At 34.7% G+C, this 25144-nt stretch overlaps 1 protein-coding gene across 1 annotated transcript in view; it reads left to right on the top strand.

The window, feature by feature from the left end:
• The window catches only part of MYCBP2 (MYC binding protein 2, E3 ubiquitin protein ligase), a 195132-nt gene that overhangs the window by 119310 nt on the left and 50678 nt on the right, over positions 1 to 25144 (top strand). Inside the window, 8 exon segments of the mRNA XM_009332100.1 lie at positions 1401 to 1498; positions 5696 to 5812; positions 6593 to 6733; positions 12889 to 12963; positions 15139 to 15363; positions 16278 to 16410; positions 20517 to 20642; positions 24046 to 24207. Of these exon segments, the coding sequence (XP_009330375.1) occupies positions 1401 to 1498; positions 5696 to 5812; positions 6593 to 6733; positions 12889 to 12963; positions 15139 to 15363; positions 16278 to 16410; positions 20517 to 20642; positions 24046 to 24207 (1077 nt within the window).

Here is a 25144-nt window from a genome sequence, read left to right as displayed (position 1 = left end):
ATAAATATATTATAATATATTTATAAATATATTATATAAATAATAATATATTATAAATATAATATATTTTTATATATAATGTGCATAGGATTGGAATGGGATACTCAGTTTTGTGTGTTACCTACAGAAGATAAAATTAATGACAGATGGTTATTAATAGTTATCTTTGTTCCTCAAACCAGAACATTTTTGTTTATAGGAGCTTCCAGTGTACTTGATTGTATTTTTTTCTAGTCTGCCATCCCTGGAGACAAAATTTACACCATAGGTTAAATCAGCTGTTGTTATATTTTTACACAGATTCTAACATGTTCTTTCATTGTATAGGCTTAACTTTTAGAAATGCTATAATAGTTGTTAACCTTAGTTATTAAACAGGTGTGAGTATCCTTTAATACTCATCTATGCCATCTTTCTTCAATGTTACTTCTGCTCTGATTCAATCATAGTATCTTACAATCCCCTCTCAAGCTTTCTATACCCATGCTTGACCCATAATTCTCTCAACTTTTAACCGCTTACGTCCTAGTAGTACTATGTTTGAAACCTTTTGCCTTCTTGATACTTCTAGACTCCTTCTGTTACTGCCACGCTTGTTTAAAAGAACATTAATGAAACCAACAGGTTTATCACTAAGTCTGGTTGCTTCTTATCAAGTTGTTGCTCTTCAAAGGGTTACCCTGTAAAATTAAACAAAAAACAAAAAAATATCTGCCAAGGCTATTAAGTTTTTATAGTTTGGCTTTAATGGTGATTGCTGAAACAATTTCTTTTAAGATTATTACTCAAGGTTATATCCATCTATTACTTAAGCTTGAACTGTTTCTTCATGTGTATTTTTCTTCATGATCTGAGAATTTTACTGTGTTATTTTCCAGCACCTGCTGGTTTTATAACAGTGTTGGTAATTAAAGATGCTGGCTCTTTATAGGCCTTTTCTGGTTGTGTAACTTGGATTCAGAAGCTCACATCTGTTTCCCACATCTTGTGATTAGCATCTGCAGCAGTACAGCATACATAAGCTGTTGCCTCTCCAGGACCTTTTAATTGCACCCCTCAAACATTTAACTCTCCTGTTTCACCATTCCTTGAAACATACCCCTATGGACAGTATTAGGATACAAAATTACCTAATAGTGCTGTGTACACAAGGTATGACAGATATCTGTTAACAGCATGAAATTATATGTCTGTAAATTTCCACATGTGAAGATACAAATGTTGAGAAAGTAATACTTTGCACCATGAAGCAACTGCAAGTGTTGTTTATAGCAGCCAGATAAGCGAGTGGTTATTTTGCCTACTCTGAGTTGTAGCGCATATGAACTGTAGCTACTGTTTGACTGATATATCCACTTATATTTATTTTTTTTTTAAACTTAGTCTTTGTTTACTTATAGATGCTGGACTAGAAGTGAAAGTAAAAGATCCTCCAAAGGGAATGATACCTCCTGGAACCCAACTCATTAAACCAAAAGCAGAGCCTCAGCCAAACAAGGTTTGGAGAACTGAAAAAAAAAAAAATAAACCACCCATATAGTTATATTTGGGTGGGATTTTGTTGTTGTTTAATACATACTTTACCATGTTATAGTGTTGCAGGACTTAAGGATATTTGCAAGTCACTTTAATGTGCTGAATGGAATGAAATTAATATACTGGATAAAATGGAAGATATTAATTCCATTTTCTTTCTGTCTATCCATTAATAAAACTGTTAGAAGTTCTACAGAAACTGCTTTAGTCTTGGCTTGTCACACAAACATTGTGCAACCATTATGAAAGCCACAGACTGCATTCTGCACTATTATTAGTTCTTTTTCTTTGATATTGTGGTATGAAATTAATTGTACAAAGGGCTTTACAAAGATTTTGTTTGGCTTGTGATAAGGATCTTTCTTCAGTCAATATAAAATCCAAAATTAGTTTCTTTAGCGATGTCTTCCTTTCTTAGAATATCATTATTTTATTTTTAAAAGTTATCCTTTCTGTAGCTTTTGACTTTCCCATTTCACCTTATCATTACACCCTGAAGGACTAAAGTAGACACAAATAACGGAGGAAGGCTGAAAGGTGGTGTGGCAGTGCTATAAGGAGAATGCCCAGATGAGGGAACCATCTTCCTCTTCCTCTTAGATGTAAAGGAAGGGATATTAAATGAGACGCTGAATCTTTTTTTCATGGAGTAAACCTGTATTAAAAGATGTGGAATTCTGAAATACCACAAGGTTATCCTTCCCTGTCTTTTTACAAGTGCAAAGGTGGCTAAGAAATACATGGTTACAAAAAGGATCAGATGCTTGCCGCCTTCTTACCTATACAGTGCATCCTGATTTATTTGTTTTCCAACTTTCTGAATAATCTAGAGACAGTAACTTTGTTGTACAGTTCCCCAGTCTGTAAATGCATCCAGTGTCTGCTTCTGCCACTAACAAGATTCTTTTCCCTGCACCCACACCTCAAAATGAAAACAGTAAATTTACCTTTAGTTTCCACGCAACTTTTTATCCCTCCTTGCATTTTTTTTTTTCTTTTCCGAAAAATACTTTTAGGCTTTCTCCCTTCTCTTGGAAGGAAGACTTCCTGGTTACTTCATTATCTTAATTAAAACTCCCAGTTCCTACTGGATGAGAGTCATCTCACAGAACTTAATACCTCCACCCAAGCTGATCATCATACGTGTTGTTTGCTGTCACCAAAGTGAGAGAGACACGTGATCTAAGATGAGATAAATTGCTGGATGGAAGTGCTGTCAATTTCTTTTCAATTATTACAGTGGGAATTGAGGTGACTGGTTCATACATAATAGCTACATTTTGTGAAGTAAGTCTTCATGACAGTTAAAAATACTTGACAAAAGTTAGGCCTCTGGTGTTCTGTGGCATTACCTAGTGTTTAATCATCTCTCTGTGTTGTTCTCCTTGCATGTCCTGTTTCTTGTTCCAAGTTGTAATCTCTTTGAAAGAGGAACCATCTTTCTGTCCTGTATAGAGTGTCTGTAGAGCCTGTGGTAAAAATACACAAAGAATTATTCTAACCTGGTTTGTTATGTGATTTATTATGACACAGAAGACTGATAAAATTATTTACCATGAAAGGTTTAGTGCATGAACAGCGGTATTACAAATTATACAGAAAGGTAATTATTGCACTGTGCTCCATGCTTCTGAAGCCAAGAATGCAGATTAGACATGTATCAGTCAGAGACAGTCCAATATACCAAATCATGTTTCGCTGAGAAAAAGGGCTTAGTTGAGCTCCAGAAGCTTCTTCCTTTTCTTTGTCAGCCCAAAATTTCAGATAGTTATAACTAAAGGACACTAACAGTGCGTTCTCAGTGGTGATCTTTCTCAACTAGAAACACCAAAACATTTTCATTGAGGCAGTGGAACATTCCAATTTTGTAGTCAAACCTTACTTCAATCACAAGTTGAAAATGAATACTAGATTATGATTTTGTATTGATTTCTTCATTCTCTGTTATTTGAAGTCAGATGAAAATCTGACTTTTCCTGTCCATCCAAGTTGGTAAAGGAGATTATCATAGTGATCTGTATTCAGCCTGGAGTATATGACCTGTAAGAACTGCTGCCTCTTCATTGGCTGTGAAACTTAGATTAACTAATTTGCGGGGAATTCCATTCCACAGCCTATTAAAGGAAACATTATCTTTCAAGCTATGTAATGTAATTCAGGGTAGTTGGAACTAACTAGAAGAAAGCAGTCCTAGTTTAGCTGAATTGGAAGGGGCAAGACTGGTACCAGAATGATTGGTCCCTAACATGTTTTGACTGTTTCTACTGTCCTCACATGACTGAACAAGTAGCTAGCATCGATTGCAAAAAAACCCACCAAACCCAAAAGCTCTGGGTAGGGGGTCGTTTTTTGCATCCCTTCATAGAAGTTTAACCCCCTTGTTAAGGTTGCTTTATCCTATACAACGCACCTTTCTGTGCTGCGAGGTGTACCTCTTTTCAGGTTCACCAAATAAGAAAGCACAGCAGTGAAGCTCTTGAAAACTGCTGTGCACTGTAAGGGAGATGTACGTGTTAATTGCTGTGCCTTTCTACATTAGTCACTTCTTTTAGTCGGAGTCCAGTTTGTGTATGTTCCATGGAAGAACTGACTATGGGGGTGTTACAGGACAGTTACTGAACCGTTGTGCCATAGAGAAATACCCCAAGCAGAGAGATGCTATACCAGAAAGAAGACTCAGACAATTAAGTTTTTCATGATGGTCAGAAATGAGCATAAGAGAACTTTCATCTGTTTTTTGTTGTGTTGCCCGTCAGTGGATCTGATCCCTAAACAGTTTGTAGTTACAGCTTGAAGTTTTCTACTAACTATTTAGCTGCTGCAAAGAGGAAAAACGCTCTTTCCAGGCCTGTGCGATCCAAGTTTTGGGTGCGAGTTCTTCTTCCTCTAAATTCAAGTTTTTAATCCGAGTTCTAGCCAACCCGTCATATGATTTTTCTGAAGTAACATTTTGGGGTAATAATGCAGGGACCCCTAATTTGCAAGGCTTTGTTTATAGGCTTGTCTATGTTGAGAATGCTGTTGGCAGTGGTTCAGCCTTATATTTTTACAAGGACCTTGGAAGTCTTAGTTTTGCCTGTTGAGAGAAATCTAAATCCTTGGAGTTAACAGGATTGTTAGTAAGCAAAACCTTGCACATTTTGGAGTAAGTTACATTTGAAATTCTTTACGTGCTTCTGCTTTTTTTTTTTTTAAATTAGCCTTAAAACTAATACCATTTCTTAAATTATTTATTTAGAAAAAAAAATTAATTCATGCACTTAGCTGTTACCTTTCATTACCTTCTCCTGACTTGATTCTTTCCATATCATTCTGTGCTTTATGTTAAGGTAAAGATTGAGTCCATACTTCAGTTGATACTTTTGTCAGTTTTATGGGTGGAGTTTGAAAATAACCTTCCAAGAAAAAGGTTTTATACCACATGCATAGAATATATGCACTTCTTAAGCCATCCTTTTGGTCTCTGGTTTTATGTTTGTTCTCTATGGGACAGGTGCCTGATAACATGGTTGAATGGTGAAAAAATGATAGTGAATAACAACTGGGAGATTTTGGAGGCTGTAGTAAATCCAACTAGTAACAAGGAGCATCTGATCTAACCTTCCTTTGAAAAAGGGAGAAACTGTTGAAATAGCTATTTGGAAAAAAAAATAAAGAAGTAGAAAAATCTGTTCTTTTTCTATTTTTAAATGGCTATTTAAACTCTTTAGCTAAGGAAGATATCCAAATTTTGGCCAAAAAGCTGACTGAACAGAATGTTATGGTAGCACAAATGAGAACCAGTAATCCCAGGTTGATCAGTTACTGGAAATACTACATTTGAAAAGGCAAAACCCCCAAAGAATGATAAACTGGGGGGGTTGGGGGGGGCAGTTAAAAGAATCGGAAGCTTGTACTGAATATTGTGTGGCATGTAACAGAGATCTTTCCAAGACTGAGTCAATGCACTTTTAGGGGTTTTTTTAACATTGTGATTTTATTGGTTATAGTAAAAAAGTGAAGTTATACACAGCAGCCATGGGAAACTAGCAACAAACTGTAACTCTAGACTGCCATCTTGTCACTAGCATTTCAGAATCTGTTAAACCTATTTCTTTTTACTCTTTGAGAGCTCTGTTCCAATTTTTTCTTCCTTACTGTCTTCCTTTGCTTCTCTTAGGTTCGCAAATTTGTGGCCAAGGACAGTGCAGGGCTTCGTATCCGTAGCCACCCTTCCCTTCAGAGTGAGCAAATAGGCATAGTGAAAGTCAATGGATCCATCACTTTCATTGACGAGGTAATTAATAAGACATTTCTGTTGAAAATTGGGCTAAAATGTAAAGTTAATTCATGCAAATAATGGTTTTTTTCATGTTTAGATGTTGACATACACAACTTAAGAACGTAAGAGTATAAATTGCAAAAATCTAAATATTTACTAATTTAGTTTTTCAAGCTGTCATTTCCTTTTAATTTACTTACTTGAAAACCTGTGTAAACAAACTTTTGAGACTCTGATATGAGGAAAGAAAATTCCTAGATTTCATCTTATAATATCTCTAAGGATTTAGCTGTTCATGACTTACTATTTCAACTCCACACAAAAATTCAGATGTAGGCGTCATTTTCATTACATCTTTCACTTACACTTCTGAAAGATCACTAGTGTGTTAGACTACTATGCATGTATTTTTCTTACAATAGAACTTCATATACAAGGAATATTTTTGCTATTTACTAAGTTATATCAGCAGTGGAAAAATGAAAAGCGGGGAATTTATGACGCTTATGAAGGCTTGGCTTTCTTTCCTTTTTTCTCTCAAAGCAACTCTTATTTTTGCATGATCTGATTTAAATTTATTTTTGCACCTTGCCTTCTGAAAAGATATGCCTCCCATTGCTTTGAAATTCTGATTTTGTCAATATTCCTCTTTACCTCTTCTTACATTCTGTCAGCATAGTGAAGATCATTACTTCCTTGCTACTATTGTCTGTTTGTCTGAAGTCTGTTAATCCTTACTAGCTACGGAACAGTTACAGGAGGGCATGGCTCGTTTTTGTTGCTTGTTTCCCATAGATCCACAATGATGATGGTGTTTGGCTGAGGCTGAATGATGAGACAATAAAGAAGTATGTTCCTAACATGAATGGTTACACTGAAGCCTGGTGTCTCTCTTTTAACCAACATCTTGGCAAGAGCCTTCTGGTACCTGTTGACGTAAGTAAAAGGTGCCTTTGAAAAATATCCGAAAGTACACTCTATCCTCATTACAAGACTTTCTTTAATTAAGGCTGCAAATGAGTCCTGAGGTAAACAATATTTTCATTACCAAATACTCCCTTATATGTGTTTGCATTTTTGAGGGCTATTGTGTAATGAGGTTGGAGTGTAGAAAGGTTCAAGGCTTTTTATTCTCTCTTTTTTATTCTCTTCTCCTAGAAGAGAAACGAAAGTGCAAGGACCGCTATAACAGTGTACAGAAGTATAATCATATTAGATTGTGGTCTGCACCAGGTGTTTCTGATGCAGGATGTCGTTGTCCGTAAATTGGCCCACTGATGCCGTGATTTCAGAAGAGGCTTGCAGTCTGAAGTGAATAAATGTAATTGCGGCTTTTAAAAAAAAAAAAAAACCAAAAACAAAACCTTGAAAAGTTCTTTAGGCTGCTTTGGGTTTTGTGTATATTTTTTGTGAGTTTTACACCTGAATCCTCGAGTAATCAATTTATTAGCTAATCAAAGAATCCCAGAGTATCAAGACTGAGTAAAAAACTGAATTTATAATAAGAGTAAGCATAATTTATTTGATAAATTTAATGGTGATGACCATCACTACAATTCAAAAGTTACACCTTTTCTGTAAACAAGATACAGTTTAAAAAAATTTAAAAAAACGGAAAGAAAAAAGTATATTAGCTAAACCAACATTTCTCAAAAAAATTCTGAATAGTGCAGGCCTTTCTGGTTCATCTGGTTTTGTGCATTCCCCAGAGTGGGGCAGTACCTTGGTTTCTTCAGGGCAGAATGTGAGAACCAGATACAATTGCTAATACAGCTATTTAGATTTGATTTGTCCTCTTATATGAGTGAGCTGCTGCTGCAGTTGAAGACAGTTAACAAATATTTGGCCAAATTAAATACCTGCAGCCAGTAATGTTCATGTTTTCCGATCATAGAAGAACTGAGATATTCCCAGTTCGAGTGCAACTGGGCTGTTTGCTAGTAGCCAAATCTGGCAATTCATAAATCCCCCATGGCTGCAGCCCATGTTCTGACAAACACTGTTACATGATGTGACTAGATGTTCTTCCTATTCACCTTCTCGTCTATTAATTATTTATTGATCTAATTCTATTTGGAGAATTCTTTCAATGAAATCCGTATTCTGGGAAGTACTTTAATATTGCATTTGGGAAGCAAATTATTTCTGTACTCAGTCATCAGTCACTCGAACACTATGACAACGGGCATATTTACCTAGTATGTTGTAGAATATATGAAAACATTGGAAAAAATATAAGCTTTGCTTAAAATCTTGCTCGTGTTTTTGGCCTTAGAAATTGATACGTGTTAGAAAATAGCTATAGTATATAGTATATATACTTTCACAAAACATTAATGTTTGTATGCAGCAGTATTGTAAGCCTGGATGGGTATTATATTTTGTTAGATTTTATTTCATTTTTTCCATTCCTAATATTTTTTTACTTGCTGAGGGGAAAAGTTTTGAGCTCAATAGTCATGTACATGGTTAGCAAGAACTTACTGGTTGGTACATTTCAAATGGCTCTAGTACACACTTCTAGAGAAGAACATACCCTGTGCTCTCTGAGAAAAGCTTGAAAGGAAATGGCTGTCATAAATAAATAGAGTATTCAATCTTGATAATATAATCTTGATAATTCAAATTTCATTTGAATAAGAAGGTCAGGTACAATGAAATGTGAAAAACAGCATTTAATTATCATATATTTCACTCTAAGTGCTTCTGTAAAGTTCAGATAAAATGTTATAGATCTTTTTTTCTTAAACAGTGCTATAAATTAGTTTTGATACCATTTGGACTATTAGGATTTGGTAGATATTACTAATTTTCTTTTAACTAACCAGTTATATTACATCCTTAATGGCACAAGGTAAAAGTTGCATGCTTTCTTAGCTTCTGATCAGTAAGCAGCCAGTGGCCAACATAGCAAAAGTCTTACAAAAGCGACTTATAACAATGTAGTTACATATAATAAGAGGTGTGTTTTGAGCTAGTTTCAGATGGAAGGTTTCTTTGCATCTCTCTCATATTTTCAAATTTTGAAAGGACTTAGCATGTCCTAAAGCTATTTAATTTCATTATGACCATATTTAAGCATTAAGATTTGTTGGTTTGATTCATAATAATAAGAGGAAAAAGGAAAATGTTCTCTAACATTTTCTTTCTTAAAGGCCACAAAACAAAAGTCAAGGTTCAGTGGCTTACTTTTGAATGCCTTAGTCTTTAATGCATGCTATTATAGCATTATGCACCACACAACTTGATGAAATTCAATAAACTCTTGTAAGCTCCTGATTTTTGTAACTCAGCTTAAAACTCTCTTTCTTGCTAAATCTTGATCACATAAAGTAATACTGCATTCTTGGTAGAAAGTTTTAAAATAAAATATCTTTAAGTTGATCACTGAGTTGAGAATATTCAAAAATATATGTCTGTCTTCCTCTAAACTGTCCGAGAAAAAACTGTATTTTTATAAGGTTGTCAGATTTGATCATGCAGTCTTCTAGGGGTGAATGACGCATGTGGCAAAAGGTGTTCAATTAAGCAATAAATGCTAAAGGTTCTGTAGATGAAATTGTGACATAATCCGTATCTGCTTATCCTTTCCTGTTGATTCGGATAACTGAATGACACGAAGCAAAATGTAGTAAAAAAAAAAAAAAAATCTGTTAATATACAAGATTTTTGGAATCCAAAGCTGTTCTACCAGTATTGGTTTCAGCAGAAGGAAACAGACTGGAAGAGGTCTCTCCTGTGACTGAAAATACAAATGGCAAATCAAGTGGCTGAATTAGTCATTGTATTCCCTGTTCAAATGAATGTCACATTACTTTTATTAGACTCAGTTTTTATTCAACTCATGGGTGTGCAGACTTGGCAACTCAGATTACACTACTTTGTCACATTTAAGCATGCAGGCTTTTTCTAATCATCCCTTAAGTAAATAAAATATCTCAGTACATTTTGTAAAATATATTTAAGGTATATTTTTTAAAAGAAAACTTGAATTCTTCTATTTCATCACTGTAGTAATAGAACAATGAACAAAGAAAAAAGTAGACTTCTTCAGCAGTGTTAATTTCAGCCTCTTGTCCTCCTGGCATATGTACTGTATTTACATTTTATGTTTCTTTGTAGCCATTAACCATATATTTTATTACAAAACAAATATTGAGTATCTTAGATCTCCTAAATACACAGTTTCTTTATCTTTTGATCAAAGCTATTATATTTAAAGGAAAGCAGAGATCCATTATAGTTGTCAAACTATTTATTTGGCCTGTGGTCATTTACCTTCTTAAGAAAAGCTGTATAATCGAATCCTTTCATGAGGAGCTGCTGTGTAGCCATTGATCTGAAATTGAGCATCCATCCAATCCACTGTAGGTAATATGATTATGAGACTATGAATTTAATAGATGGTGATTTTGGATAAGACTATGAGTTTTAATAGATTGCCATTTTGGATAAGCTGCTTCCTTCCCTGGTAGTTACTTTTCCTTCTGTCTTGTGACATTCAGTTAACTGTTTTGGAAAAAATACTTGTCAAGTTCCTTACACAGACAGTTATGTATTCATGCTTACACACAGTACTTAGTAGAAAGGTACATACAGTATAAAGCAGTACACACTAGGAAGAAAAAGAATTTTATCTTGGTTAATCTCTGGAACTTGACTTTTTAAAAATCATATTCTAAATATGTTTTTGTTACTTCATTTTAGATGTCAAACTTTATTATAGGGAATATTGTACCCTGCTGCCCAGTTATATTATTACATTCCCCAACCACCATAGGCAAGCAGGATTGAGAAACTGCAAGTTTTCCAAACCATTATTGCAGTGGAAGAAAGAACCAAAATTAGTATGTAGACTGCAGTGTTTGATCACAGAACCTTGAAAAGCTAAATGTTCTGTGGAAATGTTGAAGGACGTTCACAAGAGGTTTCTACCATCATTTCAGGCATGATGGAAAGCAATTGGAGAGTAAGACTGTGTTGGGTAAAATGTCAAGATGGTTGTTTAAGATAAGCCTTAGCTTTGAAAAATAGCATTAATTGAGATTTTAAATGCTTCTTAATGGTCTTCTAGTTTTTGGTGGCGAAATGGAGTAACTTATATTGAATTTTTTTTATTTCTGTAACTTAAACTTTATGAATTTTTTTGCTGGAAGAAATCCTGAAATTATTTTTAGTTTTTGGAAGGGAAAGCTTGAAAGGAAAAAATGAACTAAATCTACAGATGATAGCATAAGGACTAAATATAAAGCTTGTTTCTTCAGAATGAAAACTTAATTCTGAAATACATGCCTGATCTATTCATCTAAACTGGCGTACAGTGTGCTAATAACCAGGAACATCTAAAGTTCCCAGAGCAAAGGAGACCTAGTTTGATCTTGGTGTTGCTAAGCCAGCATGGTCCCACTTCACTGCTGTTGGTTTCTTTTTTATGTTTTACACATATAGCTTTACAACATACAAAAGCGGATCTTTGAAACGATACTTAAATATTTTAGTTATGGGTAGTCCATGTTTGTCTGTACAGTAGAAGTCCATCACAAAATGTGAGAGATATGCTGCGAAGTAGTATCATTAGTCCGTTAAACTACGTTGGATGCTGATGAAATAAACTTCTCAGTAGGCAAATGTAGGCTTTTTATAGTTGTCATAGTTTTATGTCAACTTGGTAAGCCTTTACTCTGCCAATCTTCCTATCTAACACCCTCCCCGCCTTCCCACTGCCCCAAAATAGATCTCATTAGTGCCTTAGTACCTCTTTCAATTTTGGGTAGAGGTACTAAATTTTAAAGAAATGCTGGTGTTTGACAATTTCCCTGTTTTTGTCAGAATTGCAAATCATTTGCATTACTGAAACTTGATGTAAGCAGAAGTTTTGCAAACAGTGTATAGCTAGATGACTTGCTTCTATCATGAGGTAGAAGCCTGGATTTACTTACTTTTAACGTGTTAATGTTTTTTCAAGGAATACAGAGGAGGCATGCCAAGAGTGTTTTGTACTTGTTTCTGCTTAAAGGGATTCATTGCCTTTTCTTTAACTACTGTTAAATTTTAAAGTGACTGCTGTCCAGGGATTTCACTTGGTTCCCCTATCAGGATGGGGATAGGAAATAAGATTTTGATACCTCTGTTAATATAGATAAAATGGTGGCTTTGCCAAAGGGATTCTGTCATAAATACTGATTATTAATACTACAGTATATGTACTATTAATTCTTTCATTTGACAGGAACAGTAAAAATTTCTTTGACATTAGTAGAAACCAGTTTATGGAGAAAAGATGGCTTCTTTTTTGTGTTTTCTAGTGATTAAAAAATGCTGTCCTAGCTGTTCTGTGGGAGGAAAAAATACACAGAACTGCAGTGCTCCTTTCTGTAGTATGGGCAATTGATTATAAAATCAGTGAACTCTCTCTGGCAGCTCCGTTTGGTTTATGATAATTCATAATAAACCAGTAAATGCATTGTATGTTTTATAACGCTAATGAAATCTTAGTGATCATTCTCCTTACAGTACTCTGAAATTTTTGGCTCTGGTAAAGAGTACAATTTTGGTGTGCAAACTGATGAAATCATTCTGTGCAGGTGAATTGCTTTCAACAATAGTGAGCTTAGCTCTTCTACATCTTTTCAGTTCTGACTTGGTGACTAAATGTCCATGTGCAGTTGTCCTGCAATAATTGAAATTATCTTTCAGAACAGCAGACTGTCTTGCTATAAAACTGTGGTTTGTGGTGGGACCAACTACTGTTTCATTGTAACAGAAGTATGGGATTTTTCTGTGCATGAAGTCTCAAGCTTTATAAGAAATGTCTGGCTCTTAATTTCAGTAAATGGCATGACACACTACATCCATTTCGAGCTTTTGACATACTAAACTGTTTTTGTTTAATGGATGATTTGCCATGGTGAGCAATGGACTCAGGTGACTTGATTAGGAAAACAAAACTTCCCCCTTTTGCAAAACATTCTACCAGTAAATTTACTTGTGGAGAAAGTTTGCATTATAGTACCTCAAGCTTCTTCCTCCAATGTTTCTTTGTTCCCATTTCTTTGTTGATATATGTCTTTTTTTTAAACTTTGTTGCTCAGAATGTCTTTAATGCTAGCCAAGGAATAAGGGATTTGGACTTTTTTTCATGGACTTCCAAAGCTTTACCCCTTAAGGTGAGTTAAATGACAGGAACAGTCACACTGTATCTCGTGTTTTCAGATTGTGCCTTACGACTCAACTTTACACTAAATATTCTTTGAAATCTGCTTTACTTTGAATTATTTTTACAGGAAATAGCATATTTGTATAGAATGCTCTATCTGTGTCTCTTCCTTTAGGATGAGAAAAAAATACCAGGGCAGATTATTGAATTTTCATTAATTCATAAGTAGCACTCCTTTTTTAACGAACCGAGTTAGAAATTTGGAGGGATAGCCTAGTAACATAATAAAGGCTTTCATTCTCTTTTTGATGCAGAATGTACTAGCAAAGTTTTTTCTGTTATTGGAGGGTACACATTAAGTTGCAGCATCTAATAAGATGATATTTGTATGAGTAAAGCCACAAATATTTAATACTCATCTTTTTTTTTAAATCATACAATTATAGGAACAAGTGATGTACAGTTAAGCAGTTTAAATTATCTGCAGAACTGCTTGTCTAAATCTCTTTGCAACCCTGTAGTGATTTTGAGATGGAGTTTTTTTCATATGAACTTTGTAATGAAGATGACACTCAGTGTTGTACATATTGGTTTAGAGATTTAAAAACTTGTTTTTCCACTGAATCTTTTTCCCCAAAATAGAAAACTACTTTATTGTTATACCAAGATCTAGACAATGTTTAAACTGTCTTTAAAACATATAGATTTTTTTTTCTTTGTACCAGTTTACCTCAGCTTGCATTAACTTGCTTAGAAAGTTACGTATTTACAGAACAGATTCATTTTTGTATAAAGGCTTCTTGGAAAGACTGCTGTATTATTCTGGACATAGTGCACAGACTTCAATACCAAAAAAGTTGAAAATATGATAAATAAAGAGATCAGAGGAAATGGCATTAATTAAAAAGAAAGTAACATAAGCAGAAGTTTGGTTTAAAACTGATAAAAGAAAGTGTTCTTTTACACAGCAGGAAGTGAACTCCTGGAAGGTGTTGTTACAGGAGATTGTGGAGGCAGAAAGTATCAGCACATTCAGAAGAAATTAAACAAGTTTATAGAAATCAGATTCATAAATAAACACTGAAGAAAATAGGGTATACTCTCTAACATCCATAATAAAAGACTTTAAATGCTGTTGGTATATAAGCAACAGACCACTAAAAGACTTGTATGCTACTTCTAAACAGCATCTCCTGTTGTCATTGCTGACGACGATATACTGGACTAGGTGAACCACTGGCATCATCCCGTAGGGCATTACCTAGTTCTTAACTTTCAGGTGTTCTTTTAAAAGCACCTGTGACTTGCATTATAAGCATAATAAAGCTCGCTTCTGCTTCTCATTTGCTTTCTTCTGATATAAATGTGCGTTATGTTACTCCCATCCCTCCCATTTTTCTGTACAATAACCTTTTTATTAAGCTATGGCTGGCTGAAAAATCTATGCTAATATTTATCTTCTTTTAGTAACTACTAATTTTTATTGGTAGGAAACTCAAAAAGTGTTTTCTCATTTCAGATTTGGGTCTATATTTCATCAGTAATTGGTACCAGCTGAAATAAATTTGCAGGCCGTTTTTATTGTCACAGTGAAATAATAAATATGCACTAATATTTATATGTGCGTTTAAGAATCTATGGTGTTGCTGTTACTCTTTGTCATAATTTTACCTTTTCTCTAAACTAACAATGTATTCTAAATGTGAAATCAAAAAAGAAGCATATCATTTGGAAAGAGCTAATATTCAAATTCCCTTTACATAGTACCAGACTTTTTCACAAAATTTCACAAATACATCAGGAGGACTGAGTGTGTATCCTGATAAATGTCAGAATGAAACAAGGTTTAGTGAAAGCAGTTAGAGTAAATAATTTGTCTCTAATGGTAGATATAAGATATGCCTTTTATATAAATGGTTACATTTATACCACTTTTGTTTCAAGACTAATATGGTGACTTTTCAATTAATGTGCAATTTACTAGTAGTTAGTTGTTTATCATTGCACGCTAAAATTAGCAATGTAACTAGTATCTCTTCTAGCTTTGAAATCTAGCTATTTAGCTATTCAAATTTAGCTATTTGAATTTTAGCTGAAATAAGTATTTCTTATCTAAAGAGTTCAAAGGTATTATTAATAGGTTTTATTCTGTTCTGTTTTGTTTTGCCTTTTTTTAATTTCTCAGGAATCTAGGTCTAATACTGACGATTTTTTCAAAGACCTAAATTCACACTGCCCACAGGAAGCAGTGATGCAAGAACAAGACGCACCATTCCTTCGAGGTGGACCTGGAGTGTACAAGGTAGTGAAGACTGGCCCATCAGGTCACAACATCAGAAGCTGCCCTAACCTTAGAGGTATCCCAATTGGAATGTTAGTTCTGGGAAACAAAGTCAAGGCAGTGGGCGAGGTATGGATCCTTGTAGCTTCAGTTCATGTCTTCATAGATACCAGTATATAACAGTAGTAAACGCAACAAAAGAATCTGCCCCCGTACAGGTTTGCTTTTCCAACCCTCATGATAAATACTAACCTTTGAACTTGGTTTATATTATGAATACTAATGCAATTATGTCTTTTGCCTTTTAGATGTGTGGATTGATTGGAATAATGTTAAACTCGTACTGCAATTACATATGCTTGCTTATGTATGTCTGTTACAGTATTCCTTACAAAATGATGTTTCTTGTTCTACTTTTTTGTCATACTGTTTGAAAGAATTTTGTTTCATTGAAAAAATGTTTTTCTAGGACCCAACCAATTAACAAATTATTCTGTTTCTCTGTATTGATTGTATTCATTTGTTCAGTTGCTGAACTGTTGTTACTGTTTCCAGTTGTCCAGCTGTGGTGTTTTATGGTTAAGAAGGGCTTAAGGATGAAGTGTGTCATGCTATTTCCTAAATATAATGTCAGGAACAAAATTAGTACTCATACAAACTTTTCATATATAACTTGGTATTATAATTCTACTGTTGCAGCCACCAATAAAAAGGCATATTTTGGTGAATATCTCCTTCAAGTTTTTATTTAGGCTTGTTTGGATATTCTAAAGTTGTGGTGTTGGTGTTTTGCTTCTTCTGAACATAAACAGGTCTAAGATTTTTTGGAAATACTCCTAACTGTAAATGTGCCATAAATAGTTTTGGTCCTTCAATCTGCCTCAGCCTGTGGCCTTAATTTAAGAAACTTTTTTTTTTACATTTGCTTTGTAATATAAGGATTGGAATGAGTGTTTTTCAGATACTATAATAAGTTGCTGAATCATGCTACTGAATTATCTGAAAAGTCAATAAATCATGCTCTTTTTATGTGTGTGCATCAGGTGACTAATTCAGAAGGTACGTGGGTCCAAATGGATAAGAACAGCATGGTAGAGTTCTGTGAAAGTGATGAAGGCGAGGCATGGTCATTAGCTAGAGACAGAGGTGGAAACCAGTACCTCCGACATGAAGATGGCAAGTTGTTGTTTTGTTTTTTAAATTAACTTAGAAAAAAATTCAGCAATCTAAACAGGACAAATAAATAAAGAAGGAACTGAGTTTTAAACAAGTATAACATTAATTTACACTTTTTCATTTGAGTTACTTTACACAGTTGGACTTCAAAGTTGTTTATAAACATTCTTTAAATTTTTTAGAAGAACAGTTAAAATATTTCCCCATGTTTTCTTCTGTACCAGTTATTGATCATAATTTTAAGTGTCCTTCTTTTAGCTATGCGGATCATTTTTAAATAAGTAATTGTGCATTTTTGTTAGCTTTCTTTGGTCTATTTCATGTCTCTATGAAAAGCAGAGCAGAATGAATTATTTATGTTCCTTTTGATTTTAAGTTTGTTAATTCTGTCACACAGCATCCTGTCAGAAACCTGTTCACATGTTTTTTAACACTGTATTTAAAATTAACATCAAATTAGTTAATTATTCTAGTTAGCAAAGTATGATTGCATTCTCTTAAAATGCAGAATTTCTGTCCTGATAATTCATGTTCAGATTGGGTAAGACCTAGAAATAATAAAAGAAAACATAAACAAAAAGTTAGTACACAAAGTTTTTTATTGCTTCCCCCCACCCGCCCCCAATCATCCTTCTTGTTGATCTCCCTCCAAACAGGCTATCGTTACTGATCTAGAATATCTGTCTTTCACCCTGAATGCTTCATATGAATACCTTGACATATTCTGAAACTGTTATTTCCCTAACAGATAGTCCCAGCCCATCTGGATGAGTTCTCCTGTGCAAGCTTATGGGCTACTTATATTCCCTTAAAAGATGAGACAGGGAGTGATCTGTCGGTATTTATACTTCTGGAGGAGATCATCTATCCAACCTCCCTGTCAGTGCAGATTCAGCTAGATCAGGTTGCTCAGGCCCCTGTCTAGTCAAGTTCTAACTATCTCCAGCCTATCTGGACCACGTGTTCCAGTATTTGACTCACCTTCATGGTGAAAAATTTTCCTAATATCTAATCACAGTTTCTTACGCTGCAACTTCTGTTTATTGTCTCTTGTCCTATCACTGTGAACCTCTGAGATGAGTCTGGCTTCATCTTCCATGAACCCTTCGATTAGGTAGTTGAAGGGAGCAATAAGATCTTGCCTTAGCTTTCTCTCTTTAAGACTGAACAAACACAGATCTCTCAGCCTCTCCTTAGATGTTGTGTGCTCTACTGTCCTGACTGTCTTGGTGGCCTTTGCTAAACTCATTTCAGCCTATCTTCTGATGAGGAGCCTGAAACCGGACACAGCATCCCAGCCATCCAGTGTGTTCCTCTTGTCTTTCCAATGTCTAGTAGAAATTACTATGGATCTTCATTAGCATGATTTTGTTACAGGTATTCTCAGAGAGAAACATTTAAGGTTCTTCCGTTGGTCATAAAATTTTGGTAGAGTTCCCTAGAGGCTGGTTTGTTTCAACCCACTTGAATAGTTAGTTTCTTCAAGCCTTCTTTTTTTTTTTTTCTTCAACATATATTTCTGTGTTTTCTGAATAATCTGGACATTTTAAATTTATAATCTTTCCACTCCATTTATGGGATCTAAAGCATCCCTTTTCCAAAAGATGTCTTCATGAAAAACTTCCACCTCAGCAATCATATTCTGCTTGTGGTTTTAGGTAGTACTTATTTTCAGTCTCTTATCTGTTCATTATAATAGACTCTGCCCTTTTTCTGGTTTTGACATTTTGTGTTGAAAATTATTACACACCTAGATACTCTGATAATTATCATCACATTACCATACTAAAACAAAGTAATTCCTTGCTAATATGTAAGTATTTGTTGTAGGCTGTTGCTACTTGACTTAAGGTATAAAACATTCTGCGAAGAAGGGGAACAACCAAGAGTTGTTGTCAATAAACATTTCATAAATGTATAAGTTGTGGGGGGAGGAAAGTGTTTACTTAATGCTTAGCACAGTAGCTTTTTTAAAATCATAGATTCTCCATTTTTAGTTATGTCTGATAATGTCAAGTTCTGAGGTGCTCGAAGAGCCCAAGTAGATTCTAGAAACTGTCTTTGTGAATTGGAACAATACCTTACTGTTGAAAGCACACGTATTCAATAATAGGGTTAACGTCATCATTTTTATATCCTAATATGAGGCTGTTTGCTTTTCCAGTAGAAAATCATTTCTCTGAAGTTAATAAATTAAGCGGTGTGCAAAAATTTCCATTCAAGAGTATTTATTTTAAGGAATAGATATAACCTGCTTTTAAGTCATTTGACAGTATTTTGTGTACCTTAAGTAGTCTTCTCCAGCTTCAATAGTTTATTTATCATTTTATCCTTTCTATATGGAAAATAATTTCTCAAGGTATAGCTGTGCTTTAAGACAGAATTCCCAAATTTGGAAGAATTTAAACAAGACCCTTGTTTGAAGGTCCGTCTTCAATTTCTTGATACTTATGTACAGTTACTGAAGGACGTCTTCAGGTATATTGGTGTTCTCACAGAAGAACAGAAATGCAAGCTCCAAGCTTTGAGGACAAAACTCTGTAGTAGGATTTTTACAATCCAGTGCATTGGGATACCATCTTAGAAACTTTCTGATGCAAGTCCTATGCCTCGACATGCCTGGTTTTATTCTTTCCTAGATGAGTCTCTGTTTTTATAAGTAGGGTGAAGATAGATGTCTCTTGTGCATCTAGCTAAAGCAGTTTAAGTAGTTATTGGTGCGACTACTGAAATAATTCAACCTATTCTATGTTCCTAGTCCATCTCAGTACCAAGTAAAGCTAATGAGCTTAAGCCATATCTGAAAATGATTTAAACTAACTGCTTTTATTTGCCATGAAATTAATTAGGAATACTCTGTCAATCAGTTTCAATGCTATTGCTGGAGGGAAATATTTAGTATTTGGAGGAGCTCCAACTAGATTTGCAACTGTCTATATTTTTATCCATAAATAATACCATCTTTCAGATTGCTTTTGCATTTTCATTACTTAATAAAATGATAATGAAATTCTCAGAAGGAAGTAAGATTTGTCAGAGACAGAGCAAAAGTCATACTGAACGCCCAAGTCTGTAGGCAGATATCCAGATACTTGAGCTGAAACACTACAGCAAGATCTAGAGTTGCCTATAATTCACAAAATTCTAGATTATTTCTTTTTTACACTGAGTTTAAATTTCCAACCTTCTCCCTGATAGTTATGTTGGTTTTTTTTGAAGTTGAGTATATGTGTTTTATAAAAGTTCATACTCTGAAATGCAGTTTTGGCCTGAAATACAATTTTCTAAAAATGGCTCTTAGAAGAGTTGTGATTTTTTTTTTTCCCCTAATTGAATCCACGTTAATTTTAGTGCATTTACAAAAGGAAGAAGTTCAAGGTGCCAACCTGAGCTTTTAACCTGCATTTGGAAGATTTCATTTGAATTATTTCTTACAGATCATCACTTGGAATGGTATTTCTGATCACATTAAGTCAGTAATGTCTCCCTAAATCCAAATAGTCAAGTGGATTCTGTGTCTCATTCACCTTGGCTCTTTAGTTGTTAAGGATATTCTGAAAGACCCCAGGTTGGTTTTAGTTGGAGGTCTTTTTAGTACCATACAGAAGGCAAAACTGTAGTACTCAGTATCAGATATGAATAAATCTGTCAGGGGAAAAAACGTCTTCTGTCCCATGAACTATTAAGGGGATAGCCAGGATTAAAAGTTTATTGGCTCTGAGTTTGTCACTCTGAAAACTGTCTTTTCTCCACTTTGCTTTGTCAAATGAATTTAACAATTGCTGTCCAAAGAATAAACATTGAATGCTGTGATGTTACTGAAAAACAAATTGTCAAGTCTGTTCCTAAGAGGCATACGATGGCAAAGCTGGCAGCAACTCAGTCAAACATAAAACAGTCTGCGTGGTATTAAGTCTTTCGTCTTTTTACTTTTAGAGCATGAGCTCTAAAGAAGAGAGATGTGCTTTTCTTTCTGAAGAGAATCGAGTAGAGTGCTGTCTGTGAGAAAAAAAAGAAAGGTCTCCTTTGCCTTGTGACTCATCTTTCCAATGTAAATCAGTTACTAAGAAGGTCTAATTCTGAAGGGATGTGTTTTTTTTTTACAGAGCAAGTCCTTCTAGATCAAAATGTTCAGACTCCTCCCCCAAGTCCTTTTTCAATACAAGCTTTCAGTAAGGGGACAAGCTGTACTAATGGACAAGGGTTTGATTATGGCCTTGGAAATAACAAAGGTATGTTTTTACACTCACGTTATGAAAAAATATGTTTTTCTTAACTTTGCTTATATTTTTGTTACTCATTTCCTACTCTTTTAGGCACCATCAGATGTTCTCCAAAAGACATAAGGAGTAATGTTATGAATTGCAAGGTGTTTTACAAAACATGTAGTTAATGTGGTAACTGCTTTTTTTCTCTGCCTTAATTTCACTTAGTCTAAGTACTCTGTATAAAAAGGATCATCAAAGATTTATAAGTTACAGTTGAGGCTTTCTATAGTGGTAGGCACAATACTATAATGCAGAAATGAAAAACAGATACTTGTAAAACAAGATATGAAAATTATTTGATTTAGAAAGCATGGGTTTTAAAATATCAGAGATGTTTGTAAACACTTCTCACCTGTCTTGACATTTTTTAAGTGCCTTTAATGGTATGACAAGATAAAAGATGCCATTTGAGATTTAAGTTGTAAAACTGAAGTTACCTTTCAAACACATAGATACCAGTGACAAATGCTGGGAAATAAATAAAACCTTTTTAATTTTACTGACATAAAATAATTGTTTCTTTTAATCATGGTTTATTTCATTGGCAAGATGTAAATATATATAAGCCATCACAATAAACTCAAACTACATGCCTTCTGTTCATTCATTGATCAGGTCTAGAAGATTTAATAATATAGAAGGGACTTTTGCTGAGGCAGATGTCTTTGCAAAATATTACTGAAATATGGAGCTTTGCTACTGTACTCTTACACTGCTGTACTCTGTCCATGCCACTATGAACATGGGCCTAAGGTGTGCCATGTGTTTTTAACACCAGCATATATTCTTAGTGGTCTCCTAAATAAAATAACTTGATTTAAGACTTGTTTTAAAGGAGAAGAGATGAGGGAAAAATTATTCCTAAATGTTCTAGTCTGTTACTTTCATAACATGAGATAGTTTTATATCATTTCACAGTGTTTTACTGCATAAAGAAGCAGTTCATACTTGTCCATGCATTGCTGTAGGAAACCCTTTTTTCTTTTTTTCCCTTTTTTTTTTTTCTTTTTTTTGGACAAAGGCTGGGCAAGTTGAAGTGTTTTCCTTTTTACTTCATAGGGCTTTTTATACAGAACTGCTTTTCCCAGTTCAGCCATACTCATTTCAAAGTAATGGTTGAATCACAAAAGTGAAAGTGTTTAAGATGTTCAGCGTGTGAGGCAATACTGCAGCTTGTCTCTCAATGTCAACTGTGCAATAGTGCAAAATTATTATCTATTGTTTTTTTGCAGAAGCATATTAGGAAAATAATTTTTTTCCTGTGTTGTCCAAAGATAAAATCTTGGGAGATCAATATGCTATATTAACAGGCATCCTAGTGTCTGAAGACATTGTGATTCTTTTTACTATATCCTATCTTAAACAGTTTCTAAGGTGTTTCTTTGGGATATTAGTTACAGAAAGTTTGGAAGCTACTCCTGGCATTGAATTCCATATCATTTTATATGCATTATTTTCTCGACATACCCTCAAGCTGTGATGTTTAGCGTGAGTGAGCAACTCAGCTGGATGACTTTATTCATTCCGTGTACTGTAATTCCTTCTGAATTGCCCAAGAGCGGAGAGTTGTTGGCAACTATATTGAAAGAATAATGATATATCTATTTTCCCCAAAATAGAATTCTTCAGCTGTATCACTACTTTATATACAGTCCTTTTGCATTCTCAGGTCTAAGAAGCTTTGGTTTTTGTGGAAAATCAAAAACTGAAGGCACAAGCACGATCTGTTAGGGGAATTTCTGAATGAAGCCGTTCTTTTGGAGGTGCTTGTTTGTCAAAAGAACTTCTGGAGTGATGCACTAGTTTCAATAAAAATTCAGTCACCATCTATGAGCATTTCAAACTGCTGGTCAAACGTAAAGATCCCCATGTAATAGGTCTGTGTTTACAGTATTTCCTGTGAGGCAGAAGACATAACTCCCACAATCAGTCTGTTTGATTTAGCTACATCTTCTCTTTTCCAGTCTTCTACATTGCAGGCAAGTCTTTAATATTCCTCATGAATGGCCCTGCCCTCCTCCATATTTAATTACTGTGGGCAGATGACTTTCAACCTCTTCTCAGATGTTCTTCCCTTTAAAATAATTACTCATTTTAGGAAATAGGCCTGTCATATTTAAGAATAATAGTGCTTTGTCAAACATGTTAATCACTTCAGGGTTATTAAGGTAGGAACGATTGCTGCCCAAGTACTGATTCCATTATTTTTTAGGTATACTACTTCCAAAACAGTGGAATAAAATTGATTTATTGATACCTGTAGATGATTATTTAGAAAGGCGTTCCAGCTGTTTTCTGCTACTTTTGTTCTCTCAATTTTGAAACCAAAATATCAAGAAAATAAGTGCAAAATTTAATTTTGGAGTTCTTGGGTAATACAGGGTTCCATACACCCACTGGTCTTTCTCTAATTCTGTGAAAAGACAATTGATAATCACCCAAATATGTTGTAAATTCAGTGAGTTGTAAATTCTGTATTAGCTGCTAATTTTTTTACTAGGATTTGTAGAATGCTGTGGAAATTACATGAATTCGGAGAATGAAGTGACGCTGTTAGGATTTGGTCGGTTATGGTTCAAATCTAAGATGCTCTCAAACTCTTGGTGTCTCCCAGCTCATATTACTAAGTATACTTCAAGTTATAATATGGTGTGATAAACTCTGCCTTCTTACTGTAGGCTTCATGTATTTCTAATGCTCACATAGAGTTTTTTGAGAATTGGCATTCAGAAATTGAAACTCTATTTTTAACATGCTAGTTTTTTGAAGGGCCTTCATTTGCTTCACAACAAATGTATATAGTTCTTCAGAAAACCAGTTCCAGCTCTAAGTGGTACTTATTTTTTTATATTATCTTCAATCTGATCTTGAAAAACAGCATGACAGAATACTTTTAAAGATATTTGCAAAAACAAGCAAATATTTACCAAAGCCTTGGCACAGAAATACACTTGCCAAAGCCTAATTACATGTTATCTTACCCTTCTCATCAGTTTTTCTAATCTTTTTCTGCATGTTCTGTTGCATGTGTGTATTATTGTAAATGCTAGGGATTTCTGTTTTTAATTTGGCTGCTTTTAATTTTTTAGCAAGGCGAGTATAAATCTCTATTTTGAAATGTTTTAAATAATTGCAGTAAAATATCCATGATTCTTAAAAACCCTTCTTGTACTTTTCAGTAGTTTTATTGCCGTGCATGGAGTGAGATTTTTATGTTTAGCCACAACCAGAGTTGTATGTGGCTAAATAAGGTTTATGAGCTTTCTCTATCATCATCATTTAAACTTTAATTGAGCACCATTTTACCCTGCCTTTCTGGAGAATGACAAGTAACAGGTTGTAGCTTTGACTGTTTTGCCCACTACAGGTGACCAACTGAGTGCCATACTGAATTCCATTCAGTCACGGCCAAATCTCCCAGCTCCTTCCATCTTTGATCAAGCTGCAAAACCTCCCTCTTCCCTAGTCCAGAGTCCATTTGTGTTCGGACAGCCCCTTTCCTTCCAGCAGCCTCAGCCACAGCTTCAGAGTAAGTTTGTCAGCCTTACCTGCCTCATCAGTCCATTTCTGCAGCTTTGACATTGCTGTTCTCAGTTGCTTACCAGCTACTAATCATCCCTCAGTGCACCTTTCTGGTTTTGTTTTGTTAAGTTTTTCATGATTCAGAAGCATGTGAGGTAATGCTCCTAAAGTAGTATACTTGTTCAACTTTAATTTCTATATTGACAATATTTTGCTTTTGTATGTGTTCTGCAGTGTAGGTAAGTCATGAAAGTGCATTTCCAATATTGTATGCAACTCTGGGTTTATAATTAAGGTAAATATTTTATATGGTACAAAATGTTGATAATTCTTTTAACACCAAAAATGGACTGCAGTAAATTCATAGTTATTAAATTTTCTTACTTCCTAAATTCCTATTTTTGTCATCACTCCTAACTTTAGGGATGTAGCTGGACAGTGGGAACAACTTGGCACTACTCATAAGAAAGGCTTTGGTAGTCTTCTGTTGGGTGCTCATAGGATTGGCATGGACATGAAAGTTTGCACCTAGAGGTGAATAGCAGTTAACCTGATTACTGATGGGAGGACAGGAAACTGTTTAGGTTTTGATTAATGAAAAATAAAAGCTCAGCATTCATGATGGATAGCAGATATTGCAGTAAATTCATCCTTATATACAGAACAGGTATAGCATGGGTCACAGGAATACTAGTCTTCTCCTGACTCCCATAAACTGTCCTTCAGAAGTGCCTCAGTTCTTTCTTGTGGGACCCTGTCAGTCAGTTCGGTCTCAATGTCTATGCAGTCCTGGATCTATCCAGCTCAGCTCATTGAAGTGACAGTGAAGTGCTTCATGTGAGAACTAGATTAAAATCTCTAATTCACTTTTATAAAGACTGTCAGAAATATTCTGGCAGTGATCTTCTGTACTTTTGCTAGACTTAAACCAATGTCCTGAAAGC

The sequence above is a fragment of the Pygoscelis adeliae genome, unplaced genomic scaffold (genome assembly GCF_000699105.1).
Source record: "Pygoscelis adeliae isolate BGI_AS28 unplaced genomic scaffold, ASM69910v1 Scaffold98, whole genome shotgun sequence".
Lineage (NCBI taxonomy): Eukaryota > Metazoa > Chordata > Aves > Sphenisciformes > Spheniscidae > Pygoscelis > Pygoscelis adeliae.
This window is presented reverse-complemented; position numbering and strand designations above follow the sequence as displayed.